This window comes from Eptesicus fuscus, chromosome 8 (genome assembly GCF_027574615.1).
Source record: "Eptesicus fuscus isolate TK198812 chromosome 8, DD_ASM_mEF_20220401, whole genome shotgun sequence".
Taxonomy (NCBI): domain Eukaryota; kingdom Metazoa; phylum Chordata; class Mammalia; order Chiroptera; family Vespertilionidae; genus Eptesicus; species Eptesicus fuscus.
Genome location: NC_072480.1, coordinates 61,365,759 through 61,390,197, shown reverse-complemented (window position 1 = coordinate 61,390,197; position 24,439 = coordinate 61,365,759). Strand labels below are relative to the sequence as shown.

At 41.1% G+C, this 24,439-nt stretch overlaps 1 protein-coding gene across 1 annotated transcript in view; it reads left to right on the top strand.

Moving 5' to 3' along the window:
* Positions 1-24,439, top strand: part of UGGT2 (UDP-glucose glycoprotein glucosyltransferase 2) — a 164,830-nt gene that overhangs the window by 109,059 nt on the left and 31,332 nt on the right. The window contains exons 27-30 of the mRNA XM_054719890.1: positions 2,878-3,061; positions 12,581-12,739; positions 13,124-13,209; positions 21,372-21,456. Coding sequence (XP_054575865.1) covers positions 2,878-3,061; positions 12,581-12,739; positions 13,124-13,209; positions 21,372-21,456 — 514 coding nt within the window. The remainder of the gene's footprint in view (positions 1-2,877; positions 3,062-12,580; positions 12,740-13,123; positions 13,210-21,371; positions 21,457-24,439) is intronic.

The window sequence follows — 24,439 nt, the reverse complement described above, 5'->3', positions numbered from 1 at the left end:
CTCCACTCTTCAATCTCAGCTTCTTTGAAGAGTGGTCACACCCCCTCTTCATCTCTCATTCACTGTACCTCCCACTGCAGTTTGGCTTTTCCTTCCTTTTATTTAATCACAAAGAAATTGCTATTTGCATTATCCACGGGATACTTTTTACTTGATGACATTTCTGCTGCATTTGACAGTAGCAAGCACTTGTTTTGTCCCTCTGCTTCATGACTGTTCTCTCCAGTGTCTCCTCTCCCCCTCTCCTTTTCTGACTCTGCCTTCCTGCAATAAGCAGCTTCAGATATGGCTGCCAGGTATCACCACCTCCTGGGATCCCCACTCTGTAGATTCTCCTTGAGAGTGGACCGCACCAAATGATTTGCTTCTAATAAGCAGAATATGGCAAAAGGGATGAAATGTGCCTTCTGCAATCCTCCTATCTAATAAAGAGGGAATATGCAAATTGACCATCACTCCATCACAAAGATGGCTGCACCCACAGCTGAAGCCAAGTTCCCATAAGGAGCCTTAATGAACAATCAGCAGGGACCTAAGGCTACGCCCTCCCCTGCCCCCTTAGGGCTTGACAGGGGACGTCAGGCTGCATTCCCCACCCGACAGGGCTTGACAGGGGACCTCAGGCCATGTCCCCCCTCCAGGCGGGGCTTTACGGGGGACCTCAAGGTGCGCTTCCCATCCTGGTGCTAGGCTAGGGGACCTGAGGCTGCTCCCCCTGCCCCAGCACCAGGCTGGGGGACCTCAGGCTGCGCCCCCCAACAGGTGGGGCTTGACAGGGGACTTCAGGCCACACCCCCTGCCCCAGCATCGGGCCAGGGGACCTGAGGCTGCACCCCCCTGCCTGGCTGGGCTTGACAGGGGACCTCAGGCCGTGCCCCCACCCAGTGGGGCTTGACAGAGGACCTCAAGGTGCACCCCCAGTGCTGGGTCAGGGGAACTCGGGCCGTGCCCCCCATCCCAGCACCAGGCCAAAGGACCTCAGACCGCACCTCCCGCCCGGCGGGGCTTGACGGGGGACCTCAAGCCATGACCCCCACCCCGGCGACAGGCCAGGGGACCTGAGGCCACACCCCCCACCTGGTGGGGGACCTCAAGGTGCGCTTCCCATTCTGGTGCTGGGCTAGGGGACCTCAGGCTGCTCCCCCCGCCCCAGCGCCAGGCCGGAGACCTCAGGCCATGCCCCCCACCAGGTGGGGCTTGACAGGAGACTTCAGGCCATGCCCCCCACCCTGGCACCAGGCCAGGGGACCTCAGACCACACACCCCGCCCCAGCATCAGGCCAGGGGACTTGAGACTGCGTCCCCCTGCCTGGCGGGGCTTGACAGGGGACCTCAGACCGTGCTCCCCACCCAGTGGTGCTTGACGGGGGACCTAAAGGTACACCCCCGTGCTGGGTCGGGGGAACTCAGGCCGCGCCCCCTGCCCAGCAGGGCTTGACAGGGGACTTGAGGCTGAACCCCCCCTGCTAATGGGGCTTGACAGGGGACCTGAGGCTGCGCCCCCCTGCCTGGCAGGGTTTGATGGGGGACCTCAGGCCATGCCCCCACCCAGCGGGGCTTGACAGGGAATCTCAGGCTCTGTCCCCCACCTGGTGGGGCTTTATGGAGGACCTCAAGGCATGCCCCCCACCCCGGTCCGGGCAGGGGACGTAGCCTCAGGTCCCCTGGCCTGGTGCCAGGACGGGGGGGCATGGCCTGAGGTCCCCCAGCCCAGACCCCTGCCCGGTGGGACTTAACAAGGGTGGGACTGGCCAGGTCTGGATCTAGCCCAATGGGGGCAGGGGCTGGCCTGGTCTGGGTCTCACGCGATTTTGAGGCACATGTGGGTGGGCGGGGACTTGACTCTGGGTCCTGTGGTGCGCCCCAGACTCTGACAGGAGGAAGGTTTTCATATACATTTTACTAATTTTCTTTCATCTCTGACACTTCTATTATAGAGAAAGGGCAAATAGCAATATTAAATTATTTCCTCTAATTAATCCCCTTTTAATGTGCACAAATTTTGTGCACCAGGCCACTAGTTAGGTTATAAAAGACGGACTTTTGTCCTGTTGGCATTCTCTCTTGTTCTTATGTGCTTCTCTGACGAAGCATGCTGTAGATGACCTTGTGGAAGGAACTGAGGGTGGTCTCCAGCCAACCGCTAGTGAGGAATTGCAGCCCTCATTCCAGCGGTTTTGAGGGACCGCATGAGCCTAGAGGTGGATCCTTCCCCCTTCAAGCCTAGAGATAACTACAGCATAGCTGACACCTTGACTCCAGTCCAGAATAGTGGAAGTCACTATTAGTAATATAACTAATTTTTATTATGTGTGATATTGGGGGATAAGGCTAAAATACTTTAAGACTCTAAGTCTGTTAATAAGCAACTGCTTTCATCTCAATCCTGTTTGTTTTTAATTGAAATATTATAATTGGTTACCAGGGTTTCAGCTTGAATTTTACTTAGTTTCTGGTTATTTCTCTTCATATTATTAATGGTACTAAGAGCTAATATAATGGTTGAAAAATAGACCATGGTCAAATTTGAAGAAGGATCATTGAGTGAATACAGATCATTAACTTCTAGAACCTGCATAAGTCAGTATATTAAAGGAATTTTAACCATGTTCATTAAGAAATAATTAACAAGGGTGTGTGTGTCTGTGAGTGTGTATACATACATACAATCTTATAACAGGTAATGGTGTAAACAAAATAATTATCTACCATTTACAAGCATTATCTCTTCTGAAATATAGTGTGGTTTTAGTCTTTTTAATTTAATGCTTTCTTGTCATATTTTTAAACCATTTTCAGTTTTAGAGTATTTTAGCTAGAGAAAATCTCAATTTGGGTCAAAGTATGTTGTTTTATTTTTTTATGTTCTTTCGACAGTTTTTACCGATTTGTTCTGGAACCAGAACTGACGTTAGTGACTAATGACCTCATTGAACCAGTAGCAAAATTCTTGGATATCCCTGAATCACCCCTTCTAACCCTCAACATGATTACTCCTGAAGGCTGGCTGGTTGAAACAGTACACAGCAACTGTGACCTTGATAATATCCACTTAAAGGACGTAAGTTATCATATAAACTTATATCAACAAAGAGGAAAAAAAATTCTTATCAGCTACTAACTGTAGCAAGTGAATGATCTTACACCAGCTGCTCACCAAAATGTTTTCTTTATGATTCTAGTTCCTTACCCAGTCTTCCCTTGGATTTTTTCATTTCCCTAACTTCCAAATTCTGCTTCTCTGGTTTTCTGGGTTTCTAGATGTCTTCACCGTTTTAGTTGCTTCAGACTCCTGGTACACAAATGCTGTTCTAAGATGAGCAATGTAGAAAATACGGAGGCGGAAGCATGACAACGTAGGACAATACCACTATGTCCCTATTTTGCCCTTCGGATTTTATTTTTATTTTATTTTATTTATTTTTTAAATCCTCACCTGAGAATATGTTCTCAGAAAAGAAGGGAAAGAAGAGAGAGAGAGAGAGAGAGAGAGAGAGAGAGAGAGAGAGAGAGGATAACGGGTTGCCTTCCATATGCACCCCTACTGGGGATTAAACCTGGGTTATGCCCTGACTGGGAATTGAGCCACACTGACCAGGGCCAGGTTTTGTTTTTAACTGGAAAGGAACAGTTACATCTGAAACCCTTTTTGCCCCGCAGATCATAGCTAGAGAAGGCAGTCCTAATGAGATAAGAGTAAAAAGCAGGGAAGAAAGTCCCTCATGTACTGCAGGCTGTGTGCATTGCTTTCCATCACCTTTAGTGTGATCCTTGTCTAGTAAGTGACCAGACTTCTTTTCCCTTCCTGGTGTCGTTTAGCCCACAACACACAAAAAGTGAGAAGACTGTTTAAAAAAACACTGAGTCTTTCAAACATTCCATTCAAAATGGGAAAGGGATTCAGACACTACAAAAAGCAGAAACATTTCAGGGGAGTTTACATAGAGAACAGGTATCCAGAAACTGGAGAGAAAATACTTCTTTCTGTTAGCCTTTTGCCTGGTTCTGCATAGCCACTGACCTGTTTCCAACAGCTCCTTAGAATGTAGCCATTGCCTTGACCTAGGCATAAACATTTAACCTCTTATAATTTGGTTATAATTGTTCATCAGATTTACTTCTCATGCTTCTTGTGTGTTGCCCTTTGCCTAAAGATTTTCCTTTTAGGCAAATTTCTTCTGATCCACTCATGAATAGATTCTTCAGGATCCTAAGTTACTTCCCTGGAACATGTATTCATCAATACCCCCAACTTGACCTGCCCAGAGAAGAACCTGAATTCAGTCATAGCAATTAGCTGAAATCAGTCCTTCAAATCCAGGGAAAGAATTGAAGGACAGAAAAGTAGTAAAATTCATGAGAAAACTGAGAAATGAACTTGGCAAGTAGTTAAAAAAAAAATTCTGTTTTTTCCACAAGTTTTAGCTCTTAAAGGAGTCTATTGGATTCTTTATTAAGAGAGTTCAGTAATACACTTCGATAAGGTAACTTTAAAGATTCTAACCAAAGGGTAAAGAATTTGTGTTGGGAGAATTAATGCAGCTTAGAAAAGATTTTAAATCGAGTCTGCTGGTAAAAAATTACAGCAGCTGTTAAACAATTAATGGAGATTAAACATTTCTTGTTGTGAGTGGCAAATATAACAAGGTCTTTATAGAAGCTATTTAAGTGAAAAGTAGCTCTATTTATTTTAGAAGACTAAAATAGGGAAGTAATTTCCTCTCTCTTCACAGGCTATATGAATAAACAGAAGGAAATTATAAATTCTAGCAGCGATAAAAGTTAACTGCCTTTGAGGCTCTTCTCTTCCACTGTACATACTCAGAATATTCCCTGCAACCATCCTTCAAAAAAAGTAAATAACAAAGACATTTGCTAGAGCAGAAACAAGGAGTTGTAGGTAAAGGATAAAAGTGTACCGTTGCAAACCTGAAACTAACCATGAGAGTTTTGTCACCACACACTAGCTTGTGTAGGTACTCTTTGCTATATCTACTTCCCAACATAAATACCTTTTAAAAAGCTTGATCTAGAAAAATTCTCCCTTACCAGGACTTTGGTCTACAGTCAATATTTAGAACAGGAAATAAAATATAAAGGAGATATAAACATAAAAAAGATTACTAGCTTTCAAATTCTTTTTTTTCCCCACTGTTCGTATTTACTTATTTATTTACTAGTGTCCTGGTGCACAGATTCGTGCACATTGAAAGCAAATTAATTAGAAGAAATATTTTAATATCACTATTCGCCCCTTTTCTATAATAGAAGTGTCAACCAAATTCATGATCAACAATGACAGATTGAAACACACATGTGCGATTAATGCCAGCGAGAGCTTTATATGTATCACGCATGCACAAGTCAGCTTATCCTCTTATATTTATAGATACACCTGCTTAATTAGACCTGCTTTCTGATTTAGCTAACTTTTTCCAGCTCAGTGAAGCACCCCAACTTCTCTTTCAGGTTATTGTCAGCAACACAGCAGTAAATATCAACACAAAACAGATTATTATTGTAGATTATGCAGGGAGAACAAAGGGTAAAATATTTAACTGTAGCAGTGTTTGACTATATTCTGCGCGGTGAGAAAACCTAAAGTCATTTTCAAGTTCCACTATTTCTTACTTCTTTTCAGTTTAACATTTGGTTAAACTGTAAAATGTTTGCACCTGACTATAAAGCAAGTCGGATTCCTGGGCTGAAGAAACTCTAAGGCGGCTAGTCACTATGGAAAGGAACCCGGGCATTGCTATGTGACATCGTTACCCAGCACCCACAGTGACCGTTTCCAGGCTGGGCTGGGCTGGGCTGGGCTGTGGGCCGCATTTTGCGCAATGGGGTCTTGGCATTGTTGGCTATGATTTGGTGGGGTGTTGCTCCGGGGTGGTGGCAGGCCTGTGTCCTACTTGAGGGAAGCTGAGTGTTGGTTTGTCGGTGCCGGGTCCATGGTGCCATTTATTTTTAAATGACCAGTGCGCGTCATGGCAGCTCCTGCGTTGAGCATCTGCTTCCTGGTGATCAGTGCGTGTCATAGCTACCAGTTGAATGGACACTTAGCCTTTTATATATAGATTATTTAAATTCTTTTTTAAAATGTAAATTCTTTATTCTTTAAAGAATAACATGAGTCTCCTTTTCCCCCATTGACCTTTCCCCAGCCGCTTCCATCCCCTAGCACCTGCCCTCACCCCCCTACTGTCTGTGTCCATTGGTTATGCTCATATGCATGCATACAAGGCCTTTGGTTAATCTCTAACCCCCTCACACTCCCGCCTTCCCTCATAGGTTGAACAGTCTGTTCGATGCTCTATGTCTCTGGTTCTAATTTTGTTCATCAGTTTACGTTGCTTTATTTAAATTCCTTATTGTTGAAAGTATTACATGTGTCTCCCTTCCCCCCCCTCCCCATTGACCTCTCCCTGGCCGCTCCCACCCCCAGCACATACCCTCACACCCTTACTGTCTCTGCTCATTGGTTATGCTTATATGCATAAATACAAGTCCTTTGGTTCATCTCTTACCACCACCACTCCCACCCTCTCTTGCCTTCCCTCTGAAGTTTGATGGTCTGTTCGATGTTTCTATGTCTCTGGATCTATTTTTATTCATCAGTTTACGTTCATTATATTCCACAAATGAGTAAGATCATGTGATACTTAACCTTATATGACTGGCTTATTTTACTTAGCATAATGCTCTTCAAATCCAAACATGCTGTTGCAAATGGTAAGAGTTCTTTCTTTTTTATAGCAGCATAGTATTCCATTGTGTACAACAGTTTTTTAATCCACTCATCTGCTGATGGGCACTTAGGCTGTTTCCAAATCTTAACTATTGTAAGTTATGCTGCTATGAACATATAGGGGTGCATATATTCTTTCTGATTAGCATTTCTGAGTTCTTGGGATATATTCCTAGAAGTGGGATTACTGGGTCAAATAGGAGTTCCATTTTTAACTTTTTGAGGAAACTCCATACTGTCTTCCACAGTGGCTGCACCAGTCTGCATTCCCACCAGCAGTGCATGAGGGTTCCTTTTTCTCCACATCCTTGCCAGCACTTGTTGTATGTTGATTTGTTGGTGATAGCCATTCTGACAGGTGTGAAGTGGTACCTCATGTTGTTTTGATTTGCATCTCTCAGATGATTAGTGACTTTGAGCATGTTTTCAAATGTCTCTTGGCCTTCTGTATGTCCACTTTTGAGAAGTGTCTGTGTAGGTCCTTTGCCCATTTTTTGATTGGATTGTTTATCTTCCTTTGTTAAATTGTATGAGTTCCGTATAAATTTTGGAGATTAAAACCTTATCAGATGTCACATTGGCAAATATGTTCTCCCATGAGTGGGCTTTCTTGTTATTTTGTTGATGGTTTCTTTTGCTGTGCAGAAGCTTTTTATTTTGATGTAGTCCAATTTGTTTATTTTCTCCTCAGTTTCCATTGTCCTAGGAGATGTGTTGGTAAACATATTGCCACGAGATATATCTGATATTTTCCTGCCTATTGATTCTTCTAAGGTTTTTATGGTTTCCTATCTTACATTTAAGTCTTTTATCCATTTTGAGGTTATTTTTGTGTATGGTGTAAGTTAGTGGTCTAGTTTCATTTATTTTTCATGTATCTGTCCAATTTTCCCAACACCATTTATTGAAGAGACTGTCTTGACTCCATTGTGTGCTCTTGCCTCCTTTGTCAAATATTAATTGAGCATAATGACTTGGATCAATTTCTGGGTTCTCTGTTCTGCTCCATCCTATATAATAAAGAGCTAATATGCAAATGGCCATCACGCCCTCACGCCGTCACACAGTAATGGCTCAGCACTCAACACTGGGGAGAGAGGAATGGGGACCAGCAAGGCACAAATGAGCTCACAAGAGAGAGGAATGGGGACCAGCCAGTCTGCAGCCCTGAAGAGGGACAATCTGCCCGCCCCACGGTCCTGGGTGCCAGCGGTTGCACCTGTGCCTGTGGCCCAGGAGAGGGGCAAGTTGCCTGCCCCACTGTCCCAGGTGCCAGTGCCTGCGGCTGCAGCCCGAGAGAGGGACAAGCTGCCTGCCCTGCAGTCCAGGCAAAGCTGCCTGCTCCAGTTCCCTGCGGCTGCGGCCAGCCCAGGTGAAGCCGGCCAGGGTCCTGGGTGCCTGCGGCCAGCCAGAGGGAGGGAAGCCTGGGTCCCGGGTGCGGGGCGAGGCAGAGGCGGTTAGGGGTGATCAGGACAGCTGGGTAGCAGTTAGGGGCAATCAGGCAGGCAGGCAGAGGTGGTTAGGGGCGATCAGGCAGGCAGAAGTGGTTAGAGGCGATCAGGCTGGCAGGGAAAGGGGTTAGGGGCAGTCAGGCAGGCAGGCAGGTGAGCGATTAAGAGCCAGCGGTCCCAGATTGCAAGAGGCAGTTGGACATCCCCCGAGGGGTCCCATATTGGAGAGGGTGCAGGCCAGGCTGAGGGACCCTCCACCCCCCCATGCACGAATTCATGCACCAGGCCTCTAGTTGGTCTATATGTCTGTTCTTGTGCCAGTATCAGGCAGTTTTGACAAAAATGGCTTTGTAATATAGCTTGACCTGGCATTGTGTTTCTTCCAACTTTGTTCTCCTTTCTCAAGATTGCTGTGGCTATTTGGGGTCTTTTTTTATTCCATCCTAGAAGCCCGATGCATGAAATCTGTGCAAGGGGCTTGGCCCCCACTGCTGCTGTGGCCACCTCTGCCCTGGCCCCCACCCACCACAGTGGCCGCCTCTGCCTCGGCCCCTGTGGCTTTGTCCAGAAGGTCATCTGGAAGGACAGCCAGAAGGACATCCAATCTAATTAGCATATTATGCTTTTATTATTATAGATGAATTTTTGGATAGTTTGTCCTAGGTGTATGAAATACGCCATTGATATTTTAATGAGGATTGCATTAAATCTATAAATTGCTTTGGGTGGTATGGACATTTTAATGATATTGATTCTACCAATCCATAAACACGGTATATTCTTCCACTTGTTTGTATCTACCTCTATCTTTTTTTTTCAATGTCCTGTAGTTTTCTGAGTACAGGTCTTTTACCTCCTTCGTTAAATTTATTCCTAGGTATCTTAATTTTTTTGTTGCAATGGTTAATGGAATTGTATTTTTATTTTCTCTTTCTATGAGTTTATTATTGGTGTATAAAAATGTCATAGATTCCTGGGTGTTAATTTTATATCCTCCTACGTTGCCAAATTGATTTATTAAATCTAGTAGTTTTTTGATGGAGTCTTCAGGGTTTTTTATGTACAATATCATGTCATCTGCAAATAATGACAGTTTTACTTCTTCTTTTTCCAATTTGGATGCCTTTCATTTCTTTTTCTTATCTGATCGCTATGGCTAGCACTTGCAATACTATGGGGAACAGGAGTGGTGAAAGTGGGCATCCCTGTCTTGTTTCTGTTTTTAAGGTAAATGGTTTTAGTATTTGCCCATTGCGTATGATGTTGGCTATAGGTTTGTCATATAAGACTTTTATTAAGCTTTCAATTCTTGATAATAGGAACTGATTTAACTTAAATTAATTGAACTTAAATCACCTTTATGCAATTATTAGGAAAGTTAAGATAGTCACTAAGAAACCTCTTTGAAAACGGCTTTTTTTAAGATATATTTTTATTGATTTCAGAGAGGAAGGAAGAGGGAGAGAGAGGTAGAAACATCAATGATGAGAGAGAATCATTGATTGGCTGCCTCTTGCATGCCCCCCACTGGGGATCGAGCCCACAATCGAGGCATGTGCCCTTGACCGGAATCGAACCTGGGACCCTTCAGTCCCAGGCTCTATTCACCGAGCCAGACTGGCTAGGACTGTTTTTGATGTTATGGTTTTAATGAGTCAGAAGAATTTATATCTGCTATACAAATATATAGGGATAAGACAGTGGTCGGCAAACTGCGGCTCGCAAGCCACATATGGCTCTTTGGCCCCTTGAGTGTGGCTCTTCCACAAAATACCACGTGCGGGCGTGCACATATAGTGCGATTGAAACTTCGTGGCCCATGCGCAGAAGTGGGTTTTCGGCTCTCAAATTTCAATCGTTATACTGTTGATATTTGGCTCTGTTGACTAATGATTTTGCCGACCACTGGGATAAGAGACATTTTCACATTAATATCCTACATAGTAAAAGGCTAATATGCAAATTGTCCCCTCAGGAGTTCGACCAACCGGGAGTTCAACCGCTCGCTATGACATGCAATGACCACCAGGGGGTGGCATGGGACGAAGGAAGGCCCCTGATGGCAGCCAGCGGAAGGAAGGCCCCTGACGGCAGCTGGCAGCTGGGGGAAGGGAGACCCTTTCTAGCAGCCACTAGGGACCCTACCCGTGCACGAATTTCATGCACTGGGCCTCTAGTATATTATAAATAGAAAATACTATAGAAAATAGTCACAGATTGATAGAATATATTTGGACTTTGCCCTAATGTTTAATTCATACTGAAAAAAAGGCCCAGCCAGCATGGCTCAGTGGTTGAGCATCAACCTAACGGTTTGATTTCAGGGCACATGCCCAGGTTACAGGCTCAGTCCCCAGTGTGGGGCATGCTGGAGGTAGCCGATTAATTATTCTCTCTGACCATTGATGTTTCTATCTCTCTCCCTCTCCCTTCCTCTCTGAAATCAATTAAAATACATTTTTTTAAAAAGCTTTCCTTCATAATCACTTTGGGTCACATTTTCCTTGTCTGTAAAATGAAGAGTTGAACTAGATGATCTCTACAATATTTTCATAGTCTGAGACTATCCCATGAAAATCTTTCCATACAGACTAAATGAATGCTATAAGGGCTGTAGACACAGGTTAATGAAGTATATGAATTTCACCACTTAGAATAGTAATGAGTCAACCACTAATTCAGAACCCAACCAAAGCCCAGCCAGTGGGGCACAGTGGTTGAGCATCATCGACCCAGGAACTAAGAAGTCATGTTTAATTCCCAGTCAAGGCTCGATCTCCAGTGGGGGACTTACAGGAGGCAGCCAATCAGTGATGTTCCTCTCTCATTGATGTTTCTATCACTCTATCCCTCTCCTTTCTCTCTCTCTAAAAATCAATTAAAAAAAATTTTTTAAAGAACCCAACTAAACCTGGCCCAGTGTGGCTCAGTGGTTTGAGTTTCAACTTATGAATCAGGTGGTCACAGTTCAATTCCCAGTCAGGGCGCATGCCCGGGCTTGCAAGCTCATCCCCAGTAGGGGTCGTGCAGGAGGCAACCAATCAATGATTCTCTCTCATCATTGATGTGTCTGTCTCTCTTCCTCTCCCTTCCTCTCTGAAATTAATAAAATATTTAAAAAATAGTAATAATAAAAATAAAAAGAACCCAACTAAGGTTTTTGAAACAAATACTGTTTTCAAAGAAGTCACTTATTTCTTGTTCTTAAAAACAACAAAATTTTAAGGGCTGGACTCAAGAAAAATATTGTATACAAGTACTATAATTATTTTCTGTGGTAATTACAGACAAAGAAAAACAAATATGATAGGGAATATTTTCAAATACTCTGTATCCTAAACACACTATTGTGAAATCAAATATAAATGCATCAGAGTCTTATCTGCTCAACAAAATTGCTAAACTATATAAAAATCACTTACCATTTTATTTTCATGCTTGGATATTTTTTCATTTGAAGTAGAGAAAAAGTTTTGGTCCTACAATATTTATTGTAGCATTTGCAATAGAGGAAAATCAGGAAATAATTGGAATGACCAGCACTTAAATGATGTTTATAGAAACAGGGATATGTTCCTAGAAAACTATAATAAAAGCATAATATGCTAATTAGACCAGACGTCCTTCTAGACGACCTTCTGGATGAAGCCGTGGTGGTGGGGGCCAAGGCAGAGGTGGCAGAGGCCCCCGGCCGCTGCGGTGGTGGGGGCCAAAGTAGCCGCTGTGGCAGCGGGGGCTGAGCCTGTTGCATGAATTTTGTGCATCGGGCCTCTAGTATTTCATGAAAAAGCAGGTTACACTTTCTTAGGAAAAGTTTATGAAAAAAAGAAATAGAAATCAATGATTGATGTGTTTATGAATGTTTAGTCTGTACATGATTTCTATTTTTTTCTCTTTTCCACTTGCTTATATTTGCTAAATTTTCTTTTTGAACATATGTTATTTTTAGTGCAAAACAATTAAACATTAATATTTTTAAGTTACAAGAAAGACAATCGATGGTGATAAGTTGGCTTTCTTGCCAGGTCTCAAGAGGGAGCTCTAGGGCAAGAGCAACAAAGCAGATCCTTTAAGGAGTTTTCCATGTAAATCTGTTTGGAAGAGATTTTTAATGCTACAACTCTATGACATCTCTCCTGCTTGTGATATTGGCACATATATCATGAGGCTGGAGAAGAGCTGATACCATGGTAAAGGAAGAAAATTTATCATTAGCTTTGGTTTTCAAGAAATTGGTTCAACTGTTAAGTTCACCAATGTAAAAGAAAGACTTGAAGTTGCCCACCCAAAATGCATTGGCTAATATTAAAACAATCTCATTTAGTTATTACAATATTTGTATTATGGGCATTACATATTTTTTGGCATGTTTCCTCCACAGATTGAGAGAACTGTTATAGCAGAATATGAACTAGAGTACCTACTACTTGAAGGACATTGCTTTGATAGAACAACAGAAAAACCTCCTCGAGGTCTGCAATTTACACTCGGCACAAAAAGTCAACCTGTTGCAGTTGATACAATAGTGATGGCCAATCTTGTAAGTATTATAAAGACTTAATTAATGGTATTACAATTAGGTGTTTTGGTAAAATCATTAAAATTCGATGTTTTGGTAAAATCCTTTGTTTTTCTAATAATAAGATAAAATAATTTTTATCCTGTTGTTGCTGAATAGATTCCAAAAAAATAAAATTGAAACATTGAATAAGGTAATTAAATAATACAGAAATGAAGAGAATCATATTTTCAGAAAGTGCATTTATAGGTTATTGCAAAATCTCCTTCCTTGGAATTCATTTGTAGAATTCATTCACCCCACAGTTAATAAACACTTTCTTGGATGATTAATGTATAAACTTTCTTAAACAATTGTATGTGTGTTTAGTCATATAACTATGATCATATTTTTCTCACTTAAAAGGGATATTTTCAATTAAAAGCAAACCCAGGTGCTTGGATACTGAAATTACGCCAAGGAAAATCTGAAGATATTTATCAAATAGTTGGGTGAGTTATAGAAACCACTTTCAAATTTTTATGTATAAATAAGTTTTAGTGTGATATAACCAAGATCATCAAAACAACTAAAATGTTCACAAGTACTATCACTATAAAACAACAACAAAAACCTGGCATTTGTTCCCAAATTTTCGTTTGTTTTATTTCAAAAATATAAAAGGTAGGCCTAATGTATACATCTTCTTCTTTATTTTATCTCATTTACTTAACTGTTTTCTATACACTTTTTCATGTGTTAGCATAATTAATATATTTATCATTGAATGACAATATAATGTGTGTTGTAACTTAGCCATTATCCATGGGTTATGTTTAGTTTTCCATTTTAATAAATAAGAATTGGTTACTTTCATAGTAACTTATGTGCTTATCAGTGAGCATAGTATATAAAGCAGGGATTATCAAACTTTCTCTGTAGGAGCCAACAGAAAATACTTAGAGAAGATTTATGGTTGTGAGTACACAAAACACAGAGTTAATAAAGCTGTTATAAAAATTATAACCTGCATGTCTTTTTCCATATGAGCAACTGTAAACATACTTTTGCCCAACCCTGTATTTTTTGAGCACTATTATTATACCAAGAACTGTGCTCAACAAAGATAATATTGGAGTTAAGTTTATTGTACTTTTTTTCAGTTTTTCCCCCTTTCCTTATACTGTGCCTAGCACATAGTGTCATTCAACAAATATGCTTAATAATTTATGAATAGGGAGGAAGGTTGGGATAAGTTTGTTTGACATTAGGAATAAGATAGTACCTCAAAATAGTTTTGAAGAATTATAGTAACTTACTACTAGTCATACTACAGACAAAGCATTCCAGGAACAGGAAGGGGGTGCATATCTTTCATCTAAAACTCTTAGTGCTATATGTGTTTTAGAATTAGAATTTTTCAGATTTTAGAAAATTAATACAGTACACATCATATATTATACAACATCAGGCAGTATCTAAAAGCACTTCATCACAATAACATTTCTGTTGCAAAATGTATGAATGTTTACATTAAAAGGATATATAATGACTATAAGAAAAATATAAAAACAAGCCACAGACTGAGAGAAAAATCTCTGCAAAGCATACATCTTACAAGGAATCCTATCTAATAAAAGAGTAATATGCAAATTGACCGTCACTCCAACACACAATATGGCCGCCCCCCATGTGGTCAAAGATAGCTGCCCCCATGTGGACACAAGATGGCCGCCACAAGATGGTTGGTCGGGCAGTTGTGGGCAATCATGCCAGCAGGGGAAGGCAGTTGGGGGGCACCCAGGCCTGCAGGGAAGAGCAGTTGGGGGGACCAGGCCTGCAGGGGAGGGCAGTTGGGGGGAGCCAAGCCAGCAGGGGAGAGCAGTTAGGGGCGACCAGGCCGGCAGGGGAGGGCAGTAAGGGGTGAGCAGGCCGGCAGTGGAGGGTAATTGGGGGGAACCAGGTCTGCAGTGGAGGGTAGTTGGGGGGAACCAAGCCTGCAGGGAAGGACAGTTGAGGGGGACCCAGGCCTGCAGGGAAGGACAGTTGGGGAGAACCAGGCCTGCAGGGGAGGGCAGTTGGGTGCGACCAGGATGGCAAGGGAGAGCAGTTAGGGGTTACCGGGCCAGCATGGGGGAGGTTGTTGGGGGTGATGAGGCCAGCAGGGGAGGGCAGTTAGGGGCGACCAGGCCTGCAGGGGCGGGAAGTTAGGGGCAATCGGGCTGGCAGGGGACCAGTTAGGCATCGATCAGGCTGGCAGGGGAGTGGTTAGGAGGTGATCAGGCTGGCAGGCAGAGGTGGTTAGGGGCAATCAGGCAGGCAGGCAGGCGAGTGGTTGGGAGCCAGCAGTCCTAGATTGTGAGAGGGATGTCCGACTTCCCTGTTTTGGGATCAAGCCTAAACGGGCAGTTGGACATCCCTTGAGGGGTCCCAGATTGGAGAGGGTGCAGGCTTGGCTGAGGGACACACACCCCCTTGCACGAATTTCGTGCACCGGGCCTCTAGTTTAAATAAAAAATATATAGAGAACTACCAACAGTAAGAAAACAACCTGAAAAATATACAGAAGACTTGAGTAGGCACTTCACCAAAGGAGGCATGGTTAGCAAATAAGCACACGAAAAAGATGCTCAACATCATTAGTTATTAGAAAAATGCACATTAAATTCACAATGAGATACTGCCACTCATCTATTAGAATGGCTAACTTTAAAAAGACTGACACTACCAAGTGCTGGCGAGGATATGAAGCAACCGGAACTGTCATACACTATCCGTGGGAATGTAGAATAGTACAGCCACTTTAGAACAATTTGGAAGGACCTTAAAAATTTTAATACACACTTAAGCCATATGATCTAGGCATTGCACTCATAGATATTTACCTAAAACAAAAGGAAATATATGTTCATACAAAGATACACAATAATGTTCATAGCAGCTTTATTTGTAATTGCCAGACACTGAAAACAACTCAAATGTTAACAAGTGAAGGAATAATGAAAATGTGGTACATCCATACAATGGAATATTACCCAGCAGTATACAGGATGAACTATTGATAATACAGTGACATAGATGAATCTCTCAAAATAATTACACTTAGTTAAAGTTAAAGAAGTGTGGCCAAAAAGAAAGAGCACATGCTGTATGATTTCTTTTATAAATTATAAACCATTAGGTAATACAAACTGTAGAAACATAAATCAGATCACTGATTGCTTGGAGGGAATGGGGAAGACAGGTAAAAGCAGGGGGACATATTGGAGATAAATAGAAGAAAGCACAGATCCTAGCCTTCCACATTTCCCAGAGTGACAGTTAATACATTGTAAGTACTGTAAAATAGTGCTATGGGGGTACAGAAAATAAAGCAAAATACACTATAACATTTATACTGATCCTTGTAAAAAACATAGTTTCAAGATATAATTTCAAAAACTATTCTGTGCTTTGCTCTAACTTCTTTGATCTTGTACTGCCAGAAACTCAGTGTTTCTAAATCTGTCACTACTGTTTCACCATTGCTTTTTGCAAAGGGAAAGCCCTTTGGTATTGGATAAACTGTGATTCAAACTCCTTCTCTATCCCAGCTATCTGTATAACCGTGTCTGAGTTTCTTTACCACGTGGAGTCTTTCTTTCCACATTACAAAAGGCGATAATCCTACCTCCTTTGTGGAGTCTTGGTAAGGACTAAATGAGAAAATCATCATAGAATGTAGTGGCTCACATTGAGTGAATGTCTATTTTCTTCCCCACTCATTCCTTACTACTTCACAAATTTTGCAATCCTATATAATAAAAGAGTAATATGCAAATTGACCATCACTCCAACACACAAGATGGCTGCCCCCATGTGGACATAAGATGGCCGCCACAAGATGGCCATCAGGGGAGGGCAGTTGGGGGGGACCAGGCCTGCAGGGGAGGGCAGTTAGGGATGACCAGGCCTGTAGGGGAGGGCAGTTAGGGGCAATCAGGCTGGCAGGGGAGTGGTTAGGGGGTGATCAGGCTGACAGGAAGAAGCGGTTAGGGGCAATCAGGAAGGCAGGCAGGCGAGAGGTTGGGATTCAGCAGTCCTGGATTGTGAGAGGGATGTCTGGGCAGTCGGACATCCCTTGAGGGCTCCCAGATTGAAGAGGGTGCAGGCTGGGCTGAGGGACAAACCCCACCCCCCGTTCATGAGTTTCGTGCACCAGGCCTCTAGTTACATATATTATTGTATATTATGTATATATATGTTGTGTAATATATATATACAATATCTATCTTACATAATGTGTATAATATATATTATGCAAAACTAGACATTATATTAGGTTCTGTTTTATTTACTTTACCATTATTTTCTGTCATACACAACTTATAAATGGATCATTTAGGGAGAAAATAGCCCCTGATGTCATTAAGTACCACTAATATATTAGTGGTAAACTAATTTTTCTCCTTCACAGACAGCTTTTGAGGGTAGAAATAATTTCAAATTTGTATTACTTATAAACAATAAAATCATAAACTTCTCTTCGTCATAATTTACTTAATTTTAAATGTGATTGATGTCACTAAATATCCAGAATGGAAAAAACATAAATAATGCTACTCTGTAATAAAATTTATTTGAAATTAAAATATCAATAATGACAAATAGGTCAATATAAAATATGACAAAAATGGAAAATCTGTTTATCCCAGTTTATGATGTCATTGTAATTAGTATTACATTTAAGAAAAATGTTCTTGAAATATGCTGAAAAGCTAGCTAAAATAATATTGGTATGAGTTTCTAAGTCCAGATTTTAAAACAATGGCTAAATAATTTGATAATTGAAAATTTGACTTTCTGTTTGTTAGGCATAATCCTCACATGTGTACTCTTTACTTCTGTCCATCTTATTGTAATCTTTAACTGCAGACTACCTACCCTGACTCAGTGTTGATTGTCATTTACCTTGAATACAAAAATACTCAAAATTATTCTCTCCAAGAAAATAAAATCTTCAAAATTCAATTAAAGTTAGATAAATGCTTCTTATATTTCCCTAATTAAATTATAGAAAATATTATATACTGTACACATATCTATGGCTTTCAATGTGCAAAATTATTAGGGTAGACTTTTCACTTGAAATCTTCAGTAATACCGATTGCCAAGTTACTATTTGTACATAATTTTAGTTTGAGACCTGTGAGAGTGAACTCCTTCTCCTATGCTTACTTACTATAGGATACAGAAGAGATTTCAAACACTTTACCTTCTTTACAGTTCCTTGAGCTGGTTCCTTTGTAACCTAGTTTTGCACTCTCTGACCTTGCAGTGGTTATAGCTCACTGTTTGTGGAGTACTTTTGTGGGCTCTGAGAAGGTCTCTGTTGCTGTATTTCACTTTCCTTTGATTCCTTGATCTCTGTTGGCGCATCTGTTCTAGCGGCTTCTCTAACAACTTCCCACCTCCATCATCCTGTGTATACCCACAGCCTGTTTTTGTTGAAGTCTCTACATATCTCCAGGTTGCCATATTGGCAGGATGCAAGACTACACCACAGTAATAAATAACAAAACATAATCTCTGCCCTGTTTTGCCATGTCTGAAACATGGGAAATACACATCACTTGCCCAGGAGTTCAGGCCAGTCTCAAAGGCAGCAGCACTCCACTGGTTAAAGCAATAAGTCAGTTCTCAAAGGCCAGATTCTAGCCCATGGTCCATTTTAATTTTTCCAGACAGGAGCCAGACTTCTGTGTCTCCCAACTTCAAAAAAAAATTCATTGCAAAGTGCTTTCATTTTAAAGCATCTATCTAACTAAGTTTGAGATTAGAAGGCAATATTCCCCATGAGGTGTAATCTGCCAATAGCTCCCAGAGAAGGATTAAACACAGGGAAATTGATTGTTGACTGTAATAAGGAGGATTGGAGGAGCAAGCCCTCCAGAAGAGCTAGCTTCCAGGAATGGATAACAGAACAAAGCCAAGGAACTGAGGAACTGACCAACCAGAAAGAGCTGCTACCTCTCCCAGGATTAGGAAAGTGAGGAAGCACCAAGCTACTACTAACAGGACGTCAATACCCAGGAAGCTAAGAGATTGCACACTTAAACATTAATGTAGAAAACTTCTGTCTTCATGACTTTGCTTGCTCGAAGAAACTTAGCCAAGCATTACCCCAACCTCACTTCTAAATTCCAAATCACAGGCAAATGTGTTTCTCTGTTTAGCAGAATCTAAACCAAAACCATAAAAAAAATCTAGGAACAAAAACAACAAAAAGAGTTTTAAGCTTTCTAGCTTCTACAGCAGGGGTCCTCAAACTTTTTAAACAGGGGGCCAGTTCACTGTCCCTCAGACCGTTGGAGGGCCGGACTATAGTTTAAAAAAAAACTATGAACAAATTCCTATGCACACTGCACATATCTTATTTTGAAGTAAAAAAACAAAATGGCAAAAACACCCGCATGTGGCCCACGGGCCGTAGTTTGAGGACGCCTGTTCTACAGTATATGCTAAAAGGTGGAATGGGTGTTGCCAACTATGTCATAATATGCACTACATTTCTACACATCCCTTTTTCAGATCCTAACAGCCTAAACCTTCTTTTGCTTTTCATAAATATTGATAATAGTGTTTTAATTTTTCTTGGAATATTTGAAACAAGCCTTCATCATTATCTTTCACTATTTAGTGTTTTGAATAAGAAATGAGAGGCAGTGTGATTTACTTTACCTCTACAAAATTTGAATGATGTTTATATGTAGAATTCTAGGGGAAATATGAATTTTTTTAAAAATAATGCTTCCTGACATGTCATATATTCTTTCATTTTTAACTAAATGGCTTTTACTGAGATACAATATTCTCAAGTCTTATTAAGAATATAAATTATTTGAATGCTCCCTCTTTTCCTGCTTTAATTTCTTTATCAATAAAGTCCATGTTCTCTGGCTGCTTAGCTTGTTCCTTACTGTCCTCACATATCCAGTGATGTTTAGTTGCCTAGATTTACTTACAGAGATCTAATAGTGCAGCAGTGCAGAGCCAAACTGCCTGGGCTGTTTGGATCTAGGATAATTGTACCTTCCTTAAATGATGATTGTAACTGGAGAGTGTTTGAAATAGTGCCTGAATGGAGTAAATTTTCATCACTACTACTTCTGCCACTTGGTGGCAAGGAGGTAGTTGCTTTAAATGTTGTTTGGGTTTAGCTGCAGTGTTGTGCTTCCTGGCTCTACCCTGGTCTCAGGGGATGGCAGACTCAATGGCTGAAGTTGCTGATGCCCTTGAGTACTGTTTGGGACTGGAAGCTCTTACAAGTTTTTACAAAATTTGGCATTTCTACTACATAAATTGAGATACTTTCTATTTTCTAGTGGTAATTGCTGGTCAGGACTGTGTCTTGTACATTGGTTTAACCACCTCAGCTGATGAATTGGGACTATGAGGGAGTCAAAGGCATGTCTTAGTCAACATACTAGTAGTGCTAGAACCACCCCCAGCACCCCGGTTTTTATTTTAGAAAAAAATGTTCAAGTGTATAAATCTGACTGAACTTAAAGTATCTACTAAATAATAAAAAAATAAAGTATCTACTAATTTGACATCTGATTGCTTTCCCTCTGACAAAATTTAATTTTATTGTAAATCTTCTTACAGTAGCATTTTTCAGTACATAATGAGTATAGTATTCAAAACATAATTATTGAGCAAAGCTGTTGATTTCCTCAGTGCCCGCAACCAAGGTACATGCCCTTGACCGGAATCGAACCTGGGACCCTTGAGTCCGCAGGCCGACGCTCTATCCACTGAGCCAAACCGGTTAGGGCTGATTTTTTGAAATTTTTTGAAATTTAGACAATGAATCCCATATAATAAAAGGCTAATATGCAAATTGACCGAACAGCAGAACGACCGGTTGCTATGACACACACTGACCACCAGGGGGCAAACGCTCAATGCAGGAGCTGCCCCCTGGTGGTCAGTGTGCTCCCACAGGGGGAGCACTGCTCAGCCAGAAGCTGGGCTCATGGAGAATGGGCCTAAGCCGTCAGTTGGACATCCCCTGAGGACTCCCAGACTGTGAGAGGATGCAGGCTGGGCTAAAGGGTCCCCCTCCTCCCCCGACTGCACAAATTTCGTGCACCAGACCTCTAGTATAATATAAAATTGAAACATTCAAGTGATGTAGATGGACATCATAGGCATTTTCAGTCTTGTGAGTTTAACAATACACTTCAAATTTTAGTATTTGAAAATAGCTGATAGATACTGAAAAGTTATTGGACAGTATGGGATTCTTTTGATTATGATTTATAAACAATGTAAAGTCTAGAAAATGTTTTATATTTTAATTATCATTGAAAATATCACAGACATCTGAAAGATTTGACTTTTGTGATAATCTTGGTATACACAGAAAAGATGAACAGTAATTTGAGCTTTCTGAGTGATTAGGCAATATGAAATTTAGAGAGTTACTTTTATATTGTGTTAATTTGTACTAAGTTAAATTGATTGGACAGTTTTAAAAATTGTAATGTATTATAGTACATCTTAATAGACTAGAAATATAAAATATATGTACACAAGTGATATTATACTTGTATTTATTGCAAAATGCATTTATTTCATATTGTATATCTTTTCATGAACTGATGATATTTACATGTTTTTCTACTTTTAGGCATGAAGGAACTGACTCTCAATCAGACCTAGGAGATGTCATTGTTGTATTAAACAGCTTCAAAAGCAAAATACTGGAAATACAAGTATGTGAGACAGAAGCTACTTATAGGTTTTGTTCTTAATATTAAACTAGAGGCCCGGTACACAAAATTCGTGCACGGAGGTTTGTGTCCCTCAGCCCAGCCTGCACCCTCTCCATTCTGGGACCCCTCGAGGGATGTCCGACTGCCCATTTAGGCCCAATCCTACAGGAATCAGGCCTAAATGGGCAGTCGGACATCTCTCTCACAATCCAGAACTGCTGGCTCCCAATTGCTCGCCTGCCTGCCTTCCTGATTGCCCCTAACCACTTCTGCCTTCCAGCCTGATCATCCCCTAACCGCTCCCCTGACAGCCTGATTGAAGCCTAACTGCTCCCCTGCCAGCCTGATTGCCCCTAACTGCCCTTCCCTGGAGGCCTGATCGCCCACAACTGCCCTCCCATGCAGGCTTGGTCCCTCCCAACTGCCCTCCCATGCTGGCCATCTTGTGTCCACATGAGGGCAGGATCTTTGACCATATGGGGTCAGCCATCTTGTGTGATGGTCAATTTGCATTTTACTCTTTTATTAGGATAGAGGCCTGGTGCACGGGTGGGGGCTGGCTAGTTTTCCCTGAAGGGTGTCCCGGATCAGGGTGGGGCTTCCCTTGGGGCATGGGACAGCCTGGGCAAGGGGCCTGTGGTGATTTGCAGGCCAGCCACGCCCCCCAATGACCCAAACGGAGGCCCTGGGATCTGGGATTTATATTTCTTCTATAATTGAAACCTTGTAGCCTTGAGCAGAGGCCAGGGCAGGCCAGGAAATTTGGCTTCCTCTATCGCCAGGGAAACCCATGCCTCCTGCTTGCTCCGTGGCCACAGCCATTTTTGTTGGGATTTATTTATCTTCTATAATTGAAACTTTGTAGCCTTGAGCAGAGGCCAGGGCCAGCCAGAGCAGGTGGAAAGCTTGGCTTCCTCCATCGCTGGGGAAACCCAAGCCTCTTGCTTGTTCCATGGCTGGCCACCATCTTGGTTGGGTTAATTTGCATACTCGCTCCTGATTGGCTGGTGGGCGTGGCTTGTGGGTATAGCGGGGTGATGGTTAATTTGCATGTTTCTCTTTTATTAGTGTAGATTTTATCTGTTTTTAATTGACTACCTAAAATGTCATATTGGAATGATTGTAATGAAAGAAAGAAGAGGATTAAATTCATAAAGGAAAGCAGAGAACTTGAAGATAGAAAAAAGAAATGATTTTTTTTTTAAGTTATGATATGTCTACTATATCTACTGTATCTGTAGCCATATAATGTTACAAATTATGCTCTAGAGATGATTTCAGGAACGCAGGTCGAAAAACTAGCCCTGAAAACAAAACAAAACAAAACAAAACAAAACATTTATTTCAAAGAGAGAGAATGAGTTTTTAGTGATGGCAGGTTTGGGTTTTTTAGACCATCCCACCTACTTATAACTAGTAAAAATATTGGGTAACTATTTTTTTTTTTCATCTTAAAAGCATTGAGGAGCTGACAATAATGAAATAATAAGGAAATACAAAATTAAAGGGAAAATAAGAGACTTAGTGAAGTAAGCAAGCATAGAAACTTCTCTTGTCCTGAGAAAGCTATTACCCTGAGAATATTCGTCCATCCTGGTACACTTGAACTATCATTTTGGTTTGAGAAATTCAAATTCTGGACCCACATAAATTGGGTAATCTATTAGAAGACACTCTTTACAATAAGCTGGCTATAGCTTCAGGATAAGTATTAACCATAGTCAATTATTCCACACAGTCTTTTAGCCTAATTTCATATCATCCAAGTAGTCCAGGGAACCCTGAGCCCTGAATTTGCACTATAATAGGTCAAGATTGATTGATAAGGCCCTACAGGTATCTAGCAGAAACATCCACATATCTCTGGAATAAGATTACTATAACCAACAAGGAAAACCAGGAGAAGCAACAACAGAAAACAGATACACAAATACTTCATATATTAGAATTATTGACACAGACTCTGAAACAACTATGCTTATAATGTTTAAAGAAGTAAAAGACAAGCTTGAAAACAATTGCATGGAATTGGAAACTATAAAAAGTCTGTGTCTGATTTTTTTAAAAATATATTTTATTGACTTTTTACAGAGAGGAAGGGAGAGGGATAGAGAGTTAGAAACATCGATGAGAGAGAAACATCAATCAGCTGCCTCCTGCACACTCCCCATGGGGGATGTGCCCGCAACCAAGGTACATGCCCTTGACCGGAATCGAACCTGGGACCCTTGAGTCCGCAGGCCGACGCTCTATCCACTGAGCCAAACCAGTTAGGGCTGATTTTTTTTTTTTTTTTTTTAGTAGAACCTCTAAAACTGAGCAATGCAATTACCAAAATTAAGAATTCAGTGGATGACTTTAACATGACTGAAAAGAGAAATAAGTATCACAGATAAACAGGGATATTAAAAAAAGAAAATATAGCACAGAGCATAAAAGGCAGAGAATAGAGTGAGAAATATGAGAGACAGGATTGCATTTACACCCAGCTATTACTATCTGTGTGATCTTGGACAGATTGCTTAACCTATTCCTTTCTCATTTATAACATGGGATTAATTATAGAACTTATTTTATGTATCTTTTATAAGGATAAGATATTTTAGCTTTGTAAGGTGCTTTATGAATGTTGAAAAATAAAATTAACTTAAATGGAGTTCCCGAAGAGAATAAAAGAAAGAATGAGGTACAGGTAATATTTGAAGCAATAATGGCTGAGAATTTTTATAAATTGAATAAAGAAACCAATTTGCATATTCAAGGAAGATATTTAAAAGGAAATCCACTCCTTTACTCTTGTTGATAAAACTGCAAAAAAAATGAAGACAAAGAGAAATCTTGAGAGTAATCAGAACAAAAAAGAAAAATTACCTTCAAACAGCTATAGTATTACAGTCGATTTCTTGGGAGTAACAATGAAAGCCAGAAGATACTGGAATGATATTTAAAAGCACTGAATGGAATAAGGAATGCCAACCTAAAA